The following is a 20,225-nucleotide window of genomic DNA, read 5'->3' on the forward strand; positions in this document are numbered from 1 at the left end:
ACGAAAATGAAGACATTCCACTTGGCACAGCAAATCCAGATTTACTACCGAGCAGCACTGCCGCTGACCTACCCCCTTCCCTGCCTCACTGGTCACATCACAGCTGGAAGAGGCAAGGGGGCGATACATTTAGTATGCATTTGAGACCTCACTGCACATCAGGTATAGTTCTAGGTGTTGGAGGCACAATGTGAGCAAAACACATGAAAGTCTCTAACCTTATGGGATCTAAACACCTACCTTTATGCTTGGTGTGTCCAAAATTGAAATCTTATCCTGTCCGTCATCTACCTGATAGTCTTTCTACCTAGAACATTCCTCCCCGTCTCTCTGCCTGGTTAGTCATCTTTAGATCTCAGCTCAATGTCCCCTGCTTAGGAAGGCCTTCTTTGACCTCCAGACAAGATCAGGCCCCACGTCACGGGCATGCCTGTATCCCTCTACCATGGCCTTGACCAGGTTGCTTTTGTTTCCTCCACTAGACTGCATGGATGGAGACTGTTTAAGCCCTCTGTATCATCAGAACCCAGGACAGCGACTCCTGCTGCTCACTTTCTCAGGAGCCTCTGACCTGGGCAACGTGCTGAGCTGGAAAGGACAGGTGAGTCACATAGTCCCCAGTGGGAAGGTCTCTCCTGATCACCTGGCATCGGTCTCACTGACCAAGCCACCTCTTGGCTTCTCCACCTGCCCTCTTCCTGTTGGGCTCCAGGGCACACCCTTGCAGCCACGACTGTCAGAGCCCACCCTCCTGGCCCAGGGATCCACCTGGACATCCACCCACTGGCTCCCGAACCCTAAATCCCCACGTTCGTGCCTCCGATCACCAGTCCTCTGGGCTGCACTGTCCAGTATGGCAGCCACCAGTCATGTGTGGCTATTTAAATTTATATTTATCAACATTAAATACAAATTTAGAATTCAGCATGGGGAATATAGTCAATAAAAATTCAGTTCTTCACTTGTGCTGGCCACATTTCAAGGCTTCAATAGCTATATTTCTGTCATCACAGAAACTTCTGTTGGATAGCATTGCTAAAGAAAATTAATTAAACAAAACAACATCTACCTCAGAGTTACAGGTCCTTGTGAAATAATTTCTGAGCAGAATGAAGGGTTATTTCCTCTGAAACTTCTAAAACAGGATCCGCTCTCTTATGTGGTACTGACCTTATAATCCTCCTTATTCCAGCTGGTTGTCACCTGGACCCTTCACCTGCCCCCCCACTGAGGAGTCTGCTTCCTCCTCTTTACCCAGTCCCCCCCAGCACCGGGGACAGCAGCACGAACACAGCAAACACGCCATAAGTGTGGCTGGACTCACACTGAAGGGGTGATGCTAGAAGGATCAGGCATGGGAGGGGATGAATGACCAGGTTGGGGTGTGGCTTCCCGAAGTGGTAGTTTTGTTAAAGAGCAAACAGAGGTGGCTACAGAGCAGCTGGGACTGCCAGAGATCACAGTCACTGTGCCAGACAGTTCCTGGGCGTCCTAGACCTACTAGGCAGGGGGCAGTGGGCAGGAATGAAGTTAGCATGTTACTTCGACGTGGTTTCCCCTCCCTCTTCTCCTTTTTCCGTCTCTGTCCGTGCTGTCTGCAGCCCAGAGGAGCTGCCTTGGAGTAACACCACCCCTCCGCCCGCCACCTCTGCACATGGGTGCGCACAGGGCAGTGGGTGACCAGCTGCATACAACCATGTCTGACATTCACCAATTCGGGTCAAAAGTCATTCTTGACTACCTCCCTGTGATTACATCCAAGTTCAAAAAGAGATGCCAGGTGGCTTTCATCTCCATCCATCATTACTCATGTGCGGGCCTTTGTTAGGGAAGCAGCCAAAGATAGACCCTCTGGAATGAACCTGGCATCATAGGCTGCGTTTGCAGGGCCCCTGTGCCCGAAGTCCCATGACTCCTTTCCTCGGTCTGGGGCCGCAAGGTCTGCCAGCCCTTCCGGTTCAATCGGGTCCATCGCTCCCCACCCTTACACCTCCCAGGCCTCAGGACGGCTCCTCCAGCGCTTTCTTCCCAGAGACGGTCACAAAGGAGATGTCTGCACACGGCCTCGAGCACCGCCCCCCCTCCCAGGCTTACGCTTCCTCTGAGGCTTGAGGTCTCTGTTCACCGGTGGAGGCTCGGTGTCGGCAGAGAGCACAGGCAGCGGACTCGGGGCGCCCCTGGGGCCCATGGGCACGTAGTCCTCGTGGCCGCGGCGAGTTCTAAGAGCAGACGGGGCCGCCAGGGGGCCCATGGGCACGTAGCCAGCTTCAGCCAGGGCTGCGGCCGTGGGGGGCGGCGCAGAGAACCCGCAAGGCTGCAAGAGAACAGGCGCGGGTCAGAACAGGCCAAGGCCGCGCCCAGGGCTTCACTTGCACAGTAGCCAAAGGTAACTCAGAACTTCCTTCAGAAAGTCAGGGAAGCCTCCAACTCCGCTCGGCCCCTGCCCCAACTCTCTGAGGCAGGCGAGAATGCCCCTGGGTCTGATGCTGAAGCCGGAGCGTCACGGGCTCCTGCAAACGCGCTCGGTGTGATTCAGTGCCTTAAGTCCCACCCCTCAAGGCAGACAAGCGTCTGAACCTTAGAACTGGAAGGGTCCTTCTAGAACACGAAGTGCAATGGTTCCCAGACAAGTTCAAGCCTTCATGGAGGCTGAAAGCATCCTCGGAGATTCAGGGCTGAGTCTCAAAAGGCTTCAAGGAGGCATATATTGGCCAGGCAATTTGTGGTCAAATTGAGGGTTAAAGGAACTCTAGTGCCAAACTTACCAAATTTAAACTAAGCCGCTTGTCTCGGTGTCTTAGGGGCTGGCCCTGTGCATCAGCTGTAAGAAACAAGCCGGGGTGGTAAGAAATGCATCAATTGAAAGTATGGTCCCAGTCGCTCTGCACCTCGGGGAGGAGGCGCGGGCCATGGATTCTACATGCAAGGCTCACTGTTCGGGCTACTCGGGCCATCAAAACACAGTCCTCAACAGGGGGAAATCAGAGCAGATTTCCAAGTTTCTGTGTGATGGCTTTGGTCCTGTCTGTGAATTAGGAGCAGATATAGCAGAGATTTAACAAACACTTGTTGCACGGCCTGCATGCATCTTCTGAGAGGACAGATGGTGCAGACAGAGCTGAGGATTTGAAGAGAGAATGGATGGATGTGGGCACCGCGGAGCAGCACTGAGGGCACACTGGGGACCTGCAATCTCAAACTGACGACCAAGATTTCCCGTAGCAGCAGTCAGCCACCTGGGTACAGGCTTGGAGAAAGAGGAAGGTTTGGATTGATCCAGGATTAGAAATTTGTCAGATGGATGTGACAGCATGACATAAAAACTTAGAATAATTGTCAGATGGAAAGAAGACATGTCCAGAAGGCAGGGCAACAAGATAAATGGGCCTCGACTGAAATGAGATATGATTTGGGGGAATTAGTGGTTCGGAGATGGCATTCACATCCAGAAGAGTGGATGGGTTTATCTAAGTTATAAGTGTTCAGAGAAGGGTAACTACAACACCCTAGTGACTCCCAATATTCAAAGAGCAGGAGGAGGGGTGACTACAGAGTAATGGGGAAAGTCCAGTAAGTGCTCTCAGCAGGTGGGGGGGGGGACCAGGGAGGTGCTGTTCCAGGGCATGCAAACATGAAGTCCGGGCCCCTCGGGAAAATAAACTGAGGAGTCTCCATTCTTTCTTTTTTTTTTTTCATGTTTGTAACGGGGCTGTTTATTTTTTATTTTTATTTTTTTTTCAACTGAATGATTCCCAGCTCAGGAAGGGGGAATGCAGATTAGTGGAGTTAAGATCGTGCATCCTATGCAGATCTTCCTTGACTTCCTTTATTGCTCATGTCCTGACAAAGCCACTCTAAATTGAAAATATCCTCAATCCAGAAAGTGTTTATGAGACCCAAGTTACCGGACATCAGAGCTCAGCCTAGCCTGCCTTCGACATGCTCAGAACACCTATGGCTGGGCACAGGTGGCCAACACAGAAGCCTATTTCCCAATCCGCCGCAGGCTATCCTGTGCAATTTGATGAATGCTGTACCGAAAGTGAAAAACCGAACGGCTGTTAGTGTGCTGCTTGCTTAGCCTCCCAACCACTGCTGCCCAGCTTCATGAGAGGATCAGAGCCCGTGCCATCTGCCAGGGAAAGAGCCAGACTTAAAACTCTAAGTACAGTTTCTGCTGAATGCATGTTGCTTTCACACCATCATGAAGTCGAGAAATCCTTAATTGAACAGGATAAGTCAGGGAACATCTGTATACACATATATGTCTACACACACACACACACACACACACACACACAAACTCTTCCTTTTTAACTCAAAGGGTAGCATATTATATACTCACTGTTTGGCAACTTGTTTTTTTTTTTTTCACTTAATACCTTGGAGATCAGGGCAGAGAAACACTACAAAGAGTTTCTTCACTCTTTTCATTACTGGCATTGTGTTTCATTCGACAGATAGACCGTAATTTGAGTATTCCTCTGAAATTAGATATCAGTTTTATTTCCAACACTTTATTTTTATTTTTATTTAACTTTTGGGTTTTTTTTTAAGAGAGACAGAGAGTGCGTGTGCAAGTGAGGAAGAAGGGCAGAGGGAGAGAGAGAATCTTAAGCCTGTTCCATGTGCTCAGCATGGAGCCTGACACGGGGTGCAATCCCACAACCCTGAAATCATGACCCAAGCTGAAATCAAGAGTCCAATGTTCAACCCACTGCACCACCCAGGTGCCCCCTAACACTTCACTTTAAAACAAAGGAAAGAAATGGATGACAAAAATAGAAATAGAAATTGCATGCTTGTACTCTGGGAAGAAAGTGAAGAGAAAGATAAAGCCAACCTCTGAAATGAAGTCTATGTTACAAGATTCCCAGGGAAGAAGAGATTCAACTAAAAATTTAATAAGTACCATTAAAGAAATGACAGAAAACAACTAAGAGAATAAAAAAGAAAGAAAAAGAATCACAGAAAAAAATGGCTGAACTAGAAGACAGGCCAAAAGATGCGGTGTACACATTTATTATTAGATTTCTCAAAGAAGGAAAACCAAACAGTGCTATAGTGCTAACATTAAAAATTATAATCCAAGAAAAAGTCCACAAATACAGTAACACCTGATGCTACATGCTGAAAGGGCCCACCAAGTACCTGGAGTAACTGAGTGGTCAATTCTACCCAAAATGGTAAATTCTATTCCACCAGCTGTATTGATAAAATGACAAAATAAAAATAAATCACATACCATCTTTAAACCTAGAAAAAGAACAACAGAAAAAACCAAAGAATTTACAAAATAAGGATAAAAGCAGAAAATACTAGAGTGTAGAAAGAGCGTAGACAATTTTAAAGACTCCAAGGGGACGCCTGCCGGCTCAGTCGGTGGAGTGTGTGAATCTTGATCTCAGGGTTGTGAGTTCAAGCCCCATGCTGGGGGCAGAGAGTACTTAAAAATAAAAGCTTTTTAAAAAATTCAAAATCCTTGTTTCCTGGAGAAAAAAAGTAACCAAAAGGCAACTGACTTGCCAATGTAATCAATAAAGGAGGGGGTGCACAAGTAATCAAAATATGAACTGAAAAGGAGGAAATTATCTTTAAAGCAGAGGAAATTAAAAGAAACATAAGAGACCATTCTGCACCAGTTTCTACACATTTTAAAATATAAACAAACTGGATAATTTCCTAGGAAAATAAAGTATACCAAAAGTGATCCAAACAGGAATAGAAATCTTGCACATAAATCACCATAGAAGAAAACAGAGAAAATGACTACGGAGCTACCTCCCGAAAGCACCAGGACCATATGATTTCCACAGAGAATCTGACCAAACTCTCAAGGACCAATGCTACACAAATTGTTTTGGAGCATATATAAATAAAAGCATATTTCTAATTCTTTTTAGGGGACAAGAATAACTTTGTTAGCACGACCTGATAAAGATAAAGGAAATCAGAAACTTACAGGCTAATATCATTTGCAATTATCGATGCAAAAATTCTAAATAAAGTATTAGCAGAGGAAGGTAGGACTATTAAATTGACTAAGGGGAGAGCTCAGCAAAGCCATTCCCCAAATAGCAATGAGAAAACTGTACAAATTTATTTACAAACAACAACAACAACAATGTCGAGACCCTTCAAAGTCCCCCAAAGCACGCAACAGCTGGAAAGAACAGAGTGAGTCTGTGGTATTGTAGCTTGAGGGGTCCCACGCCCCTCACCGGCCAATCAGCAGGTGGTCTACTGGGGCAGGGCAGGCCATGAGGACCACCTGCTCTGCAGCCAAGGGGGGCTACGTTGATTTGGATCAAGCATACAAAATGCCTGTCCCCTAGGGGCCAGGGACCCCAGTGCCAGGCACGGGAAGCTGCAGACAGGCCAGCAGAGCAGCCGGAAACACAGCTAAACACGGACACATCAAGACCAAGACAGGTCCCAGTCGCACCATTGAAAATCAAAGGCAAGGACGACACCTTGAACACAGGGAGAGAAAGCCAGCTCTTTATGTACAAGAGAATCGCGACGGGGTTAATAGCCAACTACTACTCACCAGAAATGGAAGGCCAAATCTGAAACAAACAAATCTTTCGAATGAGAATTCTACATCCAGCACAACTGTATTTCAAAAATGAAGGCCAAATAAAAACAGCTCCAGAGAAACAACCATGGGGAGCACGTACTGCTAGCAGGTCTGCCTTAGAAGAGACCCCCTAGGAAGACCCATATGCAGCCGAAAGGACCCAACAGCTCATGGTAACACAAATTCTCATACAATTAAGTAACAGAAGCAGAGGACTATCTGATTGGTTTTTACAAAATGAACCATTCCATTGAATGGATGTAAAATAATTAATTTAACCATATCTATGAATGGACATTGAGGTTAATTCCAATTTTTCCAAATCATTTTCACTCACCAACAATATACATATGTCATCTTTCACACGTGTAAACATTTCTGTAGCCAAAATTGCCCTTCACAGGAGTTTAACCAATTTACACCATCTACCAAAATTACAGATACTATATAGTCCCTGTTCCAACACTGCTGCTGTCCCAATACTGTCGTTAAGAGCCACTATTGGCAGGGCATCTGGGTGGCTCAGTCGGCTAAGCATCCGACTTCAGCTCAGGTCATGATCTCACAGTTTTTTGAGTTCGAGCCCTGCATTCGGCTCTGTACTGACAGTGCAGAGCCTGGAGCCTGCTTCGGATTCTGTCTCCCTCTCTCTCTCTGCCTTCACCCACTTGCTCGGTCTCTCTCTGTCTCTCAAAAATAAATAAACGTTTAAAAAAAATTTTAAGAGCATATTGGCTAAATTCCTAGAAGTGAAATTGCTGGGTCATAAGCTATAATGTTTGTACTAATGTAAAAAAAATCACCAAAATATACATATTTTTTAATTTGAAAAGAATTTTTATACAAGAGAATTCAAGAAACACACAAGATAGACTGGAAATTTAAAAAATACATATACTTGGGGCCCCAAAGAAAACTAGGGACAATGGAGAGGCAATATTTGGAGATACAGTAACTGTAAATCAGTAAGCCACAAAAAGAATGAAAATAATCCCAGAATGAAGCTACAAAATGCTGGAAGTAATGATAAATTAGAAAAATGCTTAACGTAAGTGAAGCTTTAAAAAATACTGTATAAAAATAATACCAATAATGTTTACTTGATGGGATTTAGAAAATCAAGAGAGAAGTAAAATACCATATGGTATTAGCATAGTGTGTGGGGAGAGGTAATTAGGTCTAAAGCGTTCCTTTGGGGAAAGAAAACAGAACTGATGAAGTTAAATGGTAACATGGAGAAAGGAGTCTCTGAGAGAATTGAAATACGCTGCATAACATCCAAAGTAGTAGAGGTTAGAGCTGAAAAGAGGCAGCAAACTCAACTCAGAGAAAGCAAGGAATGAGATTACGAATAAGAAATTTTGTACAAATAGGAAAAACAGAAACCACACAGTAAAATGGTAAAAACAAATCTAACTAATGTAAATGGGTTAACCTTCACAGTTAGAAAGACTTTCAGAATAGATGAAAAATTAAAAATAACAATACAGGATTGAGCCCCACATCAGCTCTGTGATGAGCCTGCTTAGGATTCTCTCCCTCCCTCTCTCGCACCCTCCCTTTCAAAACGTTAAATAAATAAAAACTTTTAAAAAATTACAATTCAAAAAATAGCTATATGCTTTTTATAACAAATACATCTAGGGACGCCTGGGTGGCTCAGTCAGTTAAGCATCTGACTCTTGATTTTGGATCAGGTCATGATCTAGTAAGGATCGTGGGTGGATCCCTGAGTGAGCATGAAGTCTGCTTAAGATTCTCTCTCTCTCTCTCTCTAAAAAAATTTTAAAAAACACATCTAAAATTTGGTCAAGGAGAACATGAAAGCCAAAGAATGAGAAAATATGTACCATGCAAATACTAAGCAAAAGAATGCCGGTTAGTGTTTTACTAATCAGTACTTAATATCACCATAGGCATATTAATATCATATCAAACCGACTCTAAGACAAAGACAATACTAGAGTCATGACAAATTGATAGAAGTTTCAACTCACTAGAAAAATATAAAAATTACAAGAGATATGTAACTAATAACAAAGCTTTAAATTATATACAGAAAAATCTGACAGAATTATAAAGGAGAAAGAGACACTCTTCAATCCTAGGGATAGATTTTAACCTACCTCACTCAGTAACATGAACTTAACCTGAGTGACCTGCATAGAACATCTCACTGAGCAATTTCAGAGCATGCATCCTTTTCAGGTATATTCAGAACATTCACAAAAATACCTATGTGTTGAGGCACAAAAGAAATCTCAAATTCCTAAGGACTGATGTCATGTAGAATATGTTCTCTAATTAAAATGTAATGAACTAGAAAAATAACTAGAAAATCCTGAGGTTAGGAAATTAATAAATGCAGTCGTACATAATGCATGGGGCAAAGAAGAAGCTACAATGACAACTAGAAAATATTTTGAATTGAATGAAAATGAAAATATGACACCTCAAAACTTATGGGATATGCCCAAGACAGTGTTTGCAGAAAATTTGTAGCCTTAAACACGTATGTTAGATAAGAAAGAAAGTAAGAGATCCAGTGAGCCACCCATCCATGAAAGGAATTTAGAAAAATATGCAAATTACCTCCAAGGAAGTACAACAAGGGTCAGGAAACTTTTTCTGAAAAGAGCGAAATAGTATTTTTTTTTTCACAACCCCTTAAGAGTGGGGAAAAAAAACATTCTTAGTTGATGTGGTGAAAACACAAAATAAAACATAAACAAAACAAAACAACAACAGCACCTAAACAGGCTGTTGGTCAGATCTGGCCCATAGGCCACAGTTTGCTGACCCAAGATGGAAGGAAATAATAAAGATATGGGAAAAATTAAAGCAACGGAAAACAAATATCCAACAGGGAAAAAAGATCAACAGAGCCAAATTTTGTATTCTGGGAAGAAAACAAAGCCAAAACAAACTGGGCGCTTGGCTGGCTTGGTGGGTAGAGCGTGCGATTCTTGATCCAGGGGTCGTGAGTTCAAGGCCCATGTTGGGTATAGAGCCTATTTAAAACAAAACAAAATAAGAACAACTAGTAAAAGTGATAAACTGCCAGCAAGACTGATTAAGAAACACAGATGAAGACGCACATGTGTCCCAATGGCTTTTCTAGTAAATTCCAGCAATCAACTAAGGTAAAAATAATACCAACCATACACAAATTTTTCCAAAGAATAAAAAAGAGTAAAACTTCGTAGTTTGTTCTATGAAGTCAGCATAGCCTTTGTTTTCTTTACCAAAACCTGACACATTTATCACAAGAAAAGAAAAATATAGGACAACCTCCCTCAGTTAAAAAACAAGTTCAAAAGAAAATATGAGGAAACAAATCTAGTAATTTATTAAAAGGATATTCTTTATGATGAAGTTGTGTTTATTTCAGGAATGCAAGGTAGGTGTAGCATTCAAAAATCAACCAATAAAGGGCGCCTGGGTGGCTCAGTCAGTTAAGTATGTGACTCTTGATTTCGGCCCAGGTCATGATCTCATGGTTCCTGAGTTCGAGCCCTGTGTTGGGGTCTGTGCTGGCAGCGCAGGGCCTGCTTGGGATTCTCTCTCCCTCTCTCTCTGCCTCTCCCATACTCTTGTTGTTTCTCTCAAAATAAATGAATAAACTTAAAAAAAAATCAACCAATAAACTCGTCACATCTTAAGAGAATAAAAGAGAAAAATCATATGATTATAAAATGTTTCAACAAATTCAATATCCATTTATGACTTAAAATAAATAACATTTGGGGCGCCTGGATGGCTCAGTCAGTTAAGCGTTCAACTCTTGGTTTAGGCTCAGGTAATGGTCTCACGGTTCGTGGGTTCAGCTCCTGCATCGGGCTCTGTGCTGACAGTGCAGAGCTTGCTTGGGATTGTCTCTCTCCGTCTCCCTCTGCCCCTCCCCAGTTCTCCCTCTCTCTCTCTCTCTCTCTCTCTCTCTCTCTCTCTCTCTCTCTCTCTCTCTCACACACACACACACACACACACACACAAAATAAATAAATAAAATTTAAAAATAAATAAAAAATAAAAACTTAGCAAAGTAAGGTCATCAGAGAATGTCTTTAATCTAATGAATGATATGAATGGTATCTACGAAAATCTGTGAGCCACATTATAAATGGTGAAACGTTGGAAGCTTTCCATCTGACACCAGGAATAAGACAAGGCTCCCTGTTATCACCACTCCTATTCAACAATGTCTCAGACTTCCTAGCTAAAGCAGTGACAGAAAAAAAAGTACACAAAAGATAATGTGTTATAAGAGATGAAATGAAGGAGCACCTGTCTCAGTCAGTAGAGCATGTGCCTCTTGATCTAGGTGTTGTAAGTTTGAGCCCCACGTTGGGTGTAGAGATTACTTAAAACTAAAATCTTTGAAAAAAAGGATGAAATGGGGGCGCCGGCGTGGCTCAGTTGGTTAAGCGACTGACCTCAGCTCAGGTCATGATCTCGAGGTCTGTGAGTTCCAGCCTCACATCAGCTTCTCCGCTAACAGTGCAGAGCCTGCTTCAGATACTCACTCTCCCTCTCTCTGCACCTCCCGTGCTCGAGCTCTCCCTGTCTCTCTCTCTCAAAATTAAACAAACATTAAAAAATGATGAAATGAAATTATTAGTAATATTTGTATGTGATGTGATTGTACACAAGGAAAATGCAACATAATCTACAGTTTAGAAAAGCTAGATACAGGGGTGCCTGGGGGTTCATTCAGATAAGTATGTGATTCTTGATTTCAGCTCAGGTCATAATCGCACTTCTTGCACACACACACTCTCGCTCTTTCTCTCTCTCTCAAAATAAATAAATAAAATTTTTTGAAAGAAAAGGCAGGGTTGTCTGGGAGGCTCAGTGAGTTAAGCATCTGGTTAAGCCTCCAACTCTTGATTTAGGCTCATGTCATGACCTCGAGGTTCATGAAATCAAACCCCAGTCAGGCTCCATGCTGATCGTGCAGAGCCTGCTTGGGATTTTCTCTCTCTCTCTGTCTCTCTCTCACGTGGAAACACATTAACAAGAGATACCCAAGGCTTCGCTAAAATATATAAATCAAAGTATATACAGAAATCAAATAAGATTTATAAATGAAAGGCTATCTCCTCTTCATGAACTGAAAAACTCAACACTGTACGGATGTCAAATATTCACAAGTAGTCTTTAGATATGATGCAATCCTCCTCAAATCCCCAATATATTTATGTATGTATGTTTGCAACCTGATCAGCTGACTCTAAACTTGGCAGTCTTTAGGAACAGGTAGGAACACTTCCAGACAGAAATGTCAACCATGAAGGGAGTGTAACATTGGTTCAGACTGGACCCGAGGGCCCAATGGGAGAGAACGCTGAACAGAGATGCAGCGCCCCTAAGATACAGCATTTCATTTATGACTGAAGGTGTGCTGGAAGGTGTCGGGACTTCAGGGATCTTTCCAGTCAATGGTGCTGGGTCACTGGATAGAGATCCACAGGAACAGCGGTGAACCTTGACCTCACTCTGCTGCCATCCACATCCACGATTCCAGGCAGGCCTCAGTGGGGAAGGCAGAACAATCGATTTGATGTTCCCTATGCTTTATTGGATCCATTTTGTTTCTATCCATCACTGTTGCTTTGGTCTTTATTTCATGGTCAAACCCTCTATATTAATGAGTTTTAGCTTTTGTTTGCCTTCATGAAAAAAAATGCAACCTAATTGTTTTATGTCTTACATGTTAAATTAGTTCACTATTTCTGTTCTTCAATTTGCCCTTTTTTCAAAGATTTTCTTTTTAAGTCATCTCTACACCCAATGTGGGGCTTGAACTCATGACCCTGAGATCAAGAGTCACACGCTCCACTGCCTGAGCCAGCCAGGTGGCCCTTTGATTTGAGACTTTTGATTCATTTTCATATCCTATCATTCAACCTGCCTAGTCACTTCACTTTCCACAGTGTACTCACATACTCTTTCGGCTTTCCCTTTCCACCCTTCATGTACTCCGCGTGTACTCATTTCATCGAGGATGTCCAAAAGAAGTAAAGCATAAAAGTCACATCACTAGGGATACCTGGCAAGGCCTTTGCCAGAATGACTTACCTCCTCAATCAGAATGAGAAATTTATACAATTTTAAAGGAGGTTGTATTCCTTAAACTTGCATAATTCCTTTAAGATAGGACCTGATAGGTAGCAGTGTGGGAGTGATTATTTTGATTTTATTTGGTTGGAACAGTGGCATGGAATGAAGGGGGAAGGGAGGCAGCAAGCAATTCTGCTAGAATAAACAGCTTTACAGAAAAGGGTGCTGACAGCTTGGTGCACGGCTACATCCCCAGTATATAGCCAGTGAAATGTGGACAGAACGGGTCTGGTGGGGGGACGAGTGGGGCTGATAGGATTATTGGGAAATAAAAGAGTGACGGTCTGCCCTCTCAGTTCGCGCTATGCATGGAGGGGGGCCAAGGAACAGAATCTGGCTGAACTGAGGCAAAAGAGATCACCTACTGTACCGAGTGGGACCCTGAGTGACCCGGAACAAACACCAGGGCATTCGCCTCAGTGGGGAAGCCCGTCGGGCGGACAGGGGCGTGGCAAACAGACAAGGGCTCCCACTTCCTTCAGCAGCCACCGGGCTGCAAGTGTCTCCCGCCGGACTTGGAACAGAACACGGCCTGGCCCTCCGGGAAGAGTGCAGCAGCGCCCTCATGTGGACACAGGAGTAAAAGGAGGCAGGTTTCACCGTGAGGTTAGCATCCAACACTTACCTTTCCAGGCTGTCATGTTATCTAAACCAGAGAGAGAGATTCTTCTCGCTGCTGCTGCCGTAGTGCACTCGGGCTTCTTGATGCCGCCATGCTCATTCCACAGGACCCGTTCTTCTTGGCGCCGTTCAGAGAGATGGCTTGGCTTAGGGGGGCGGGGAGGTGGCATGTTGGACACGATATCTAGCTCTTTTACCACACAGGGCAAGGAACCTTGGTTTTTATCTACCTGAATGGTGGAATTTAAGGACGTTTCCACCAACGGTGAATAAAAGGGGTCCTTGGTTGGCCCACTGATATCTCTATTCCATATCAGGGCAGCCTGAGGCTTTGTGGAAGGCACCTTCTGAGATCCATTCCCGTGGTGTGAGGGGTGGACCAAGTTACTGGGGGACACGGGCTGCAGGCAGTCAACAAAAACGTCGTCAAATGAAGTCTGTTCCAACGAGCGGTCTGAGTTTGACCAGCTATCACATCTGGTGGGTAGACTGAGGGAAAAAAAGTATATAAAGTTGACTGAAATGAAGCAAGTCCAAGGCAGAAGTCAGAAGAAGAAAGCCAGGGCAATTGAGTGGCTCAGTGGGTTGAGCCTCTGATTCCTGATTTTGGCTCAGGTCATGACCTTGCAGATTGTGAGTTTGAACCCCGCGTTGGGCTCTGTGCTGATAGAGAGGAGCCTGTTTGGGATTCTGTGTCGCCCTCTCTCTGTGCCCTTCCTTCTCCCCCACCTCAAAATAAACAAATAAACTAGAAAAAAGCAGAAAGCCATCCATCCATAGGTGAAATGCACGCTGGCCTCTCACATTCCCTCTGCAACCCTCACCAGGCCTTGGACGCAGGAACAAACGGGTTGTTGGTCTTTGCCATCCTCCCAGTGTCAGATACAGAGGAAAATGCAAGGTTAGAAATGAAAGCCGCAGTGCTAACATGCATGACTCATCCCTCACAGTGGCTGACGGTGCTGTGTCCCCAGCTTGGCTGCAGCAGGAAGAGGGGAGGGGAGACACACCCACTGGAAGGTGCTGCCCTGTCCTGTCGGGCACACGGAGCACATGTCCGTGACAGAACCCGCCAGAGAAGGCAGCGGACTTTCTGCAAACGTGCATACCTGGTGTGACGCGGTCTTCCGGTCTCACAGTTGGACAGAATCAGATAATCTGGAAGGGAGAGGAGTTCGGACTCACTCCCGCTTTCCTCGGTGGCGACGACGTTAGTGCTCGGGCTGTCTCTCAGCAAGGAGGAGCCGACGCTGGCGGGGGCTGGCTGCGGCGGGGAGGCCATGCTCGAGGAGCTCTCCATGGAATCTGCTGGAGAAATCATTTCCTGGGTTACCGTTTAAGAATGGCCGTAGCACTCACCCCCAACTCCTCCGACAGCATCGAAGAAGCCAAAGAGAAGATGCAAATCACAGCTGGTGTTTGTACTGACAGAGGAGACCATTTCCCCGAGCTATAAACAATGTCTGGGGAAGAAGGCCAATGTTCCAAGAGCGAAGTGTTGAATCAATTAAGAGTAAAAAAAAAAAAAAACAAGCATTCTTGGTCTAAAAGTCTGCAGTACCAGAGTCCACTCACAGCTGCTTTATGGCTCTCAGCCGTAGGCCTGCATTACTGTTTATGCACTCAACAAATACATATATGTACATGTACATTTATGCATAATACATAGGCATGTGCTTACAGATGCGTGGGCACATACATGTGTACATCTACATGGAATTTCTACTATTGTACCTACTATGTGCGCAGAACTGTTCTAACTCTGCCAAGACAAAGACCCTGCCCTCGCTGGGGTCTGCAGTCCACTAGAGGAGACAGACAAATAAAACATAAACAAAGAATATGGTTAATGATGTGTAAGCAAGAGGAAAGAAAGAGGGAGTGATGGCTGGCAAAGGCCACATTTCTCAAGGAGCATAGCATTCAGAGACTTCTGGTGAAAAGCCTGCTTTTATTTCCCCTTTGAACCAACTTGGCAGAAGGTCCGGACTCCTGAGTCAGAGTGGCCCAGAACTGTCTGAGTTCAAGTCCAGGCTCTACTATCTAGCTGCTGTGACTTTGGTTAAGTTACCTGCTTGCTGCAAGTTCCCACCTTTGCAAAGCAGAGACGCTAATAGTACATACGCCACAAAATCGGTCTCAGGAGGATGAGCTAATACACAAAAGCATTTGACAGAGTTCCTGGCCAGAGTGCTCACGATGTGTTGACTACCTATGGTTGTTGGATACGGAACCAAACACTATACGTGAGAAGCCACAAGAAAGCCCTTTGGGTGTGGTTCTCAGTAAAGAGGACTCTGCTCTTACAACCTCCTAAAAATTAACGTGGGGGCCACAGGGAAGGAGAAAGGTCATAGGGGTGGTTTCTGGCTTCCTCCAACTTCATGCCAGAACTTTCCATTTTTTGCCTAGTGCCTGACTCATTCCTGTTCCTCTTTGGACACTGGGACACATGTTATCTATCTATGTTTTAGGATCACTCCTGGGCGAGGAAAGAAATGGAAGGGACACGCAATGTGGCACATGAATACAGAGCTAGTCTGGGCTGAAGGTAGCAAGGAGGGCGGCGAAGAGTGAGTGGCAGGCCAGGCACAGTCAGTCTGGGAGGCTCTGCTTGTGCGCTCGCTGTGGGTCACCAGCCAGTAAGGACTCGCTGCAGCTTTGCAAGTCAGCTTCCAGTCACTTCATTTCCTTCGGTGTGAGTGCTCTCAAGGCTCACTAATGTGACTGAATGGCTAGCTGCACTTACTCCGCTTCCCAAGCTCCTGAAGAGAACAGGACTTTGTCCCCAAGCAGCACACCCCCTGTGCCACCCTGGAGAGCGGGACTGGCTCTCTGCACCCACCTAGCGGTGTGAGGTGTGTTCCAACGGCAGGTGATAAGCACGAAGTAATGGGGTCGACCATGGAATCTAGCGCTAAGGTTTTGTCTGCCAGACTAATATGCTAGAAGTCAGATTCAAGGTCGCACAGGTTGAGGATCAGGGCATGGTGCGATGATGCCAGGGGCTCAACAGCCAATTTTGTGACGGTGAGTGAGTTGTAACCCTCGGTGCAGTACATGTGTGTACATGCGTATGACAGAGAGCGAGTGAGAGAGCAAGTGACAGAGAGACAACAGGAAAAAGAACCCAGATGTGGCCCAGAGCAATGTCAGAGCTAACTTGCCCCACACTGACCTTGAGCCAATTGGAGACAGGACAAGTTCTTCCCTGCTTGTGACTTCTGTCCCGGCATCCCTGCCTGTGTGTTCCATCCCAGCATCCCCGCCTGTGACTTCTGTCTTGGCGTCCCCACCTGTGAGTTCTGTCCCTGCCTGTGTGTTCCATCCCAGCATCCCCGCCTGTGACTTCTGTCTCAGAGTCCCCGCCTGTGAGTTCTGTCTTGGCGTCCCTGCCTGTGACTTCTGTCCCAGCATCCAGTGTCACACAAGCCACTAGACAACAGAAAAGCTGGGCTTTCGTGGATGTTGGAAGCACGGTGGTATTTAGTATTTCTAGGACAGCAGCAGCTGCAACAACATGGGGAAACTCAGAGCCCTAGGGGACATCTTCACCTACACTCCACTGTCACTGCGAAGCTGCAGAGTGGCTTCAAAGCCACCAAAGTCACTTGTCATGCTCAGTGTGTACACATTGGGCCTGAAACCTAGAACCAGGTGAAAGAAAGCAGCTCCTAGAACTGTACTTTGTGGAACAATTCTGATACAAAGGAACCTGTCCAAACACCCTGGAGGAGGTGGGCTTGGCATCGTGACGCGTTTTCTCAAAGCACTGTGGCATGCTTGACACACCCCGGGCCACCCTCATGCACACAGGAACCCCGGCCCTGCTCTCACCTGCGCTGTCCTCCAGCTGGCCGAAGTTGCAGACCTGACTAATGCTGTACACCCACGCCAGCATTTCTACTTCGGTCTTAGCTACCAGATAGAATGTACGCGAAGCGGTCTTGACAGTGAACACAAAGTCATTCTGAAATTCCTTCCGGACGCAGCCAGGGCCCACGTGCTGGCACACTGCGCACTCACTGAGGTCGATCACGCGGATGGGCTTGCTCGAGTGTTTGGTCCTGTAGTACTCCAAGACGTCCGGGCTGCCGCTCATGCGGCCCCGCCGGAGGACGAACCAGCGCCTGCGCCAGGCCTGCAGGGAGGCAATTTGACAAGAAGTTACTGGACCCCTGTCACGGGCTTCTCCGACGTTGCCGAGTACCTGTTTCGTGACAAGGACAGCAGAGAAGTAGATCAGCCGCCCTAACGGTGAAATGCAACACCCTCCTAGCTTTGTGATAAATAGCTACCACATCAGGTCCAAGTCTGGTTTACTCAATGATTGTATCGGTGGCTCACTACTAAGGAGTGTAGGGATGGTATTTGTGCCCACAGGTCAGGGGACCAGATCTGTACATCCCAACCAACGCAGCTGACATGTGTGATACCAATGCACATATATTCCTGCTTACAGAAAAAACTTAGTAATGAACAAGAAGAAAGCTTGTTAGCACTATTCTATATGAATCCCAAAGCCACGATCAGACGCAAAAATCAGACACAAATCCTGAGTGCCCACCCTTGTCAGTATTAGCTAACATTGTTATTCAACTTCCAGAGAATTGCTCAAGAAGAAAAGAAAACTCGTACGCATTTGAGAAAAGAGAGGATTATCACCATCTGAAGTTGAGGACTGTCTTTCTGTAAACCCCCAACTGCTTTACTGTAACCCACTGAAGCCCCAAAACTATGCTATGAGAGAGGTCATTGCCTTGTGTGTGCGTGCATGTTATGTCTGAGAACACTGAGGTTCAAAGAAATTAGTAGGGCGCCCGCCTGCTGCAGGAGTGGACTTGAACTCAAGTGAGGACGGAAGGACAGTCAAGAGCGGGAGTGTGGCCAGCTCTTCAGAGACGTCTGACTCTGAAGCGGGAGGGCTCTGAGCCCAAGGGAGTTTTTTTAGAAGACACATAGGCATTTGCAACCTAAGTCACAGTGTGTCCTAAACGAGGAATCGGGATACCCTGAGGGCATCAGAAAACTAGGTGTGTTTTGCTTGTAGTAAAGGTGGGCGGGGTGGGGGCGAAGGTGCAGGGCAGGAACTGTGTGGCCTAAAGCTTTCCAGCCCTGCTGAGAAGCGCTAGGACATCGGAAAGGAAAAAGCCAAGCACTGAGGTAAAATGATCAGGCAAAGTGTGGTCCACACCCTGAGAAAGCTGCACCAGGAGGCGGGAGGGGGCAGAGAGTGAGGACCCCTTAGAATGGTGGGGCCAAGGTCAACTGCAGATGCGTCTTTTCCTAGGCCTTGAACCCATGTCAGAGGACAATGGGGGGCTGAGGAGCCCTCCATCTGCCCCACTGTCTGTAAAGTGCCCCGCCATCTCCTCGAGCCAGAGAAGGAAGTGGAGCCCTTTTTCAAGCCCTCCATTTTCTCACATTAAGGCAAGGGCCAGGGGAGCAGGCCGCCAGGCGGGGCTGTCCTCCGGCGGAGACTCTCAATCCTGCAGTTGGCAAACCCAAGGGGCAGATTTACGGCTCTGTGGTTTGCTCTTCCGAGTGAGGGCCTGTGTGACAGCAGGAAGCGTGGGCTTCTGCCAGGAGGCATGGTGGCCACTGGGACAGGAAGTCCTTTTTATCTCTAGCTTCTTAGGCCTGACACATTTACAAGGCCACCGGCTGAGACCAAGAGACCACTGGAGAAGGACATGCCCCCGTCTAGGAGACTTCCCAGCTCTCTCACTGCCCAGGGGACAGGATATCTGAGGCTGCAGAGAACCCGACCAAGCGCCGAAAGGGGAAAGGCCTACCGTTAGGCCTATGAGGCTGTGGCAAAGGGGCAGGTGCTCCGCGCTGGGTGCGGTCAAGCAGGGAACGGGTGCCCTTCCCTGGTTCTACCTCTCTAGGGAGAGGTTTGGCCACTCGGCAGAGGGACAGAGAGGTATGATTAAGCCTCACTGTTAAAGATCAGAGACATCAGAGGACGTCTGTGTGCTCCTGGAGGGGACTCAGGAAGGACAGGAAAATGCCATCAGAAAGGGTGAAGCCACTGAATGGAAGGAGCTCAAGTGTCACTGTGGGGTTCAGAACATGGGGGCTGATGGGAAATCAGGCAAACAGGGATGTGAGGCCTAGTCCCTGAGTTCCCTGAGATGGGGCAGGCCCAGGGAAGGGTCCAGAGGACGAGGGAATGCCATGTGCGCCCAGTAAGGAAAGCTTTCACAGGGAGCCTGGGGCACCCCGAACTTTCGAAAGGCCACTTTGGTAGGGAAATGTGAACAGGAACTTTGTTGTACTTCCCCAAACTGACTCTAAAAGAGGAAGTCAAATGGAGTTCAGAACCAAGTTTCAACTTAATTGCTCTTAGTTTTATGGGAACAGATTTCTCATCCTTTAAGAGCAGTTTGGGGGGAAAAAAAGTAATAGCAAGAATCACGGTGACTCCTGCTCCATGATGGAGACAGAGGGAGTGAGAGCCCAAAGGCGGGGGCAAGGGCTGGACACATGAAATGTAGGGGCTCCAGCCACGGCAGTGGCCACATTGGCGAATGGTTGGCCAGGCGTGGCATGACGCAAGAGGACAATGACGTGATCATGTCTGAATGTCCCTCATTTGTTCACGAGCCATCTCTCGGTGGCCTGCTAATATGCTGACAATCGCACGGGCACCGGGAAAGCAGAGGGGATCCGGGTACAGGGCCATGGGGGGCACGGGAAGTAGGCAGATGGATAAATAGACAGTGGCAGTCCAGGAGGTCAGTCCTATGATCACAGAAAGCCAAACTTTTCTGGGGACACACAGAGTACACATCACATGGTGGGGCCTGGGGAAGCTTCCAGGAGGAAGTGGGGGGGGAAGCCAAGACCGAAGAAGGGCTGGGGAAGCAAACAAGTGTAGCAGAAGCCTTTCCAGAAGCTG

At 46.5% G+C, this 20,225-nt stretch overlaps 1 protein-coding gene across 7 annotated transcripts in view; it reads right to left on the reverse strand.

Annotated features, from left to right (window-relative positions):
• The window catches only part of GAB3 (GRB2 associated binding protein 3), a 60,857-nt gene that overhangs the window by 22,236 nt on the left and 18,396 nt on the right, over positions 1–20,225 (reverse strand). For 4 of the 7 annotated variants that reach the window (XM_029929554.1, XM_029929553.1, XM_029929556.1 and 1 more), the window contains 5 exons: positions 17,159–17,462; positions 14,431–14,629; positions 13,326–13,810; positions 2,766–2,821; positions 2,095–2,314 (listed from right to left, as the gene is read on the reverse strand). In XM_029929554.1, the coding sequence (XP_029785414.1) occupies positions 2,095–2,314; positions 2,766–2,821; positions 13,326–13,810; positions 14,431–14,629; positions 17,159–17,462 (1,264 nt within the window). The remainder of the gene's footprint in view (positions 1–2,094; positions 2,315–2,765; positions 2,822–13,325; positions 13,811–14,430; positions 14,630–17,158; positions 17,463–20,225) is intronic. The other 3 variants (XM_029929558.1, XM_029929557.1, XM_029929555.1) reach the window with 3 other exon arrangements.

The sequence above is a fragment of the Suricata suricatta genome, chromosome X (assembly GCF_006229205.1).
Source record: "Suricata suricatta isolate VVHF042 chromosome X, meerkat_22Aug2017_6uvM2_HiC, whole genome shotgun sequence".
NCBI lineage: Eukaryota > Metazoa > Chordata > Mammalia > Carnivora > Herpestidae > Suricata > Suricata suricatta.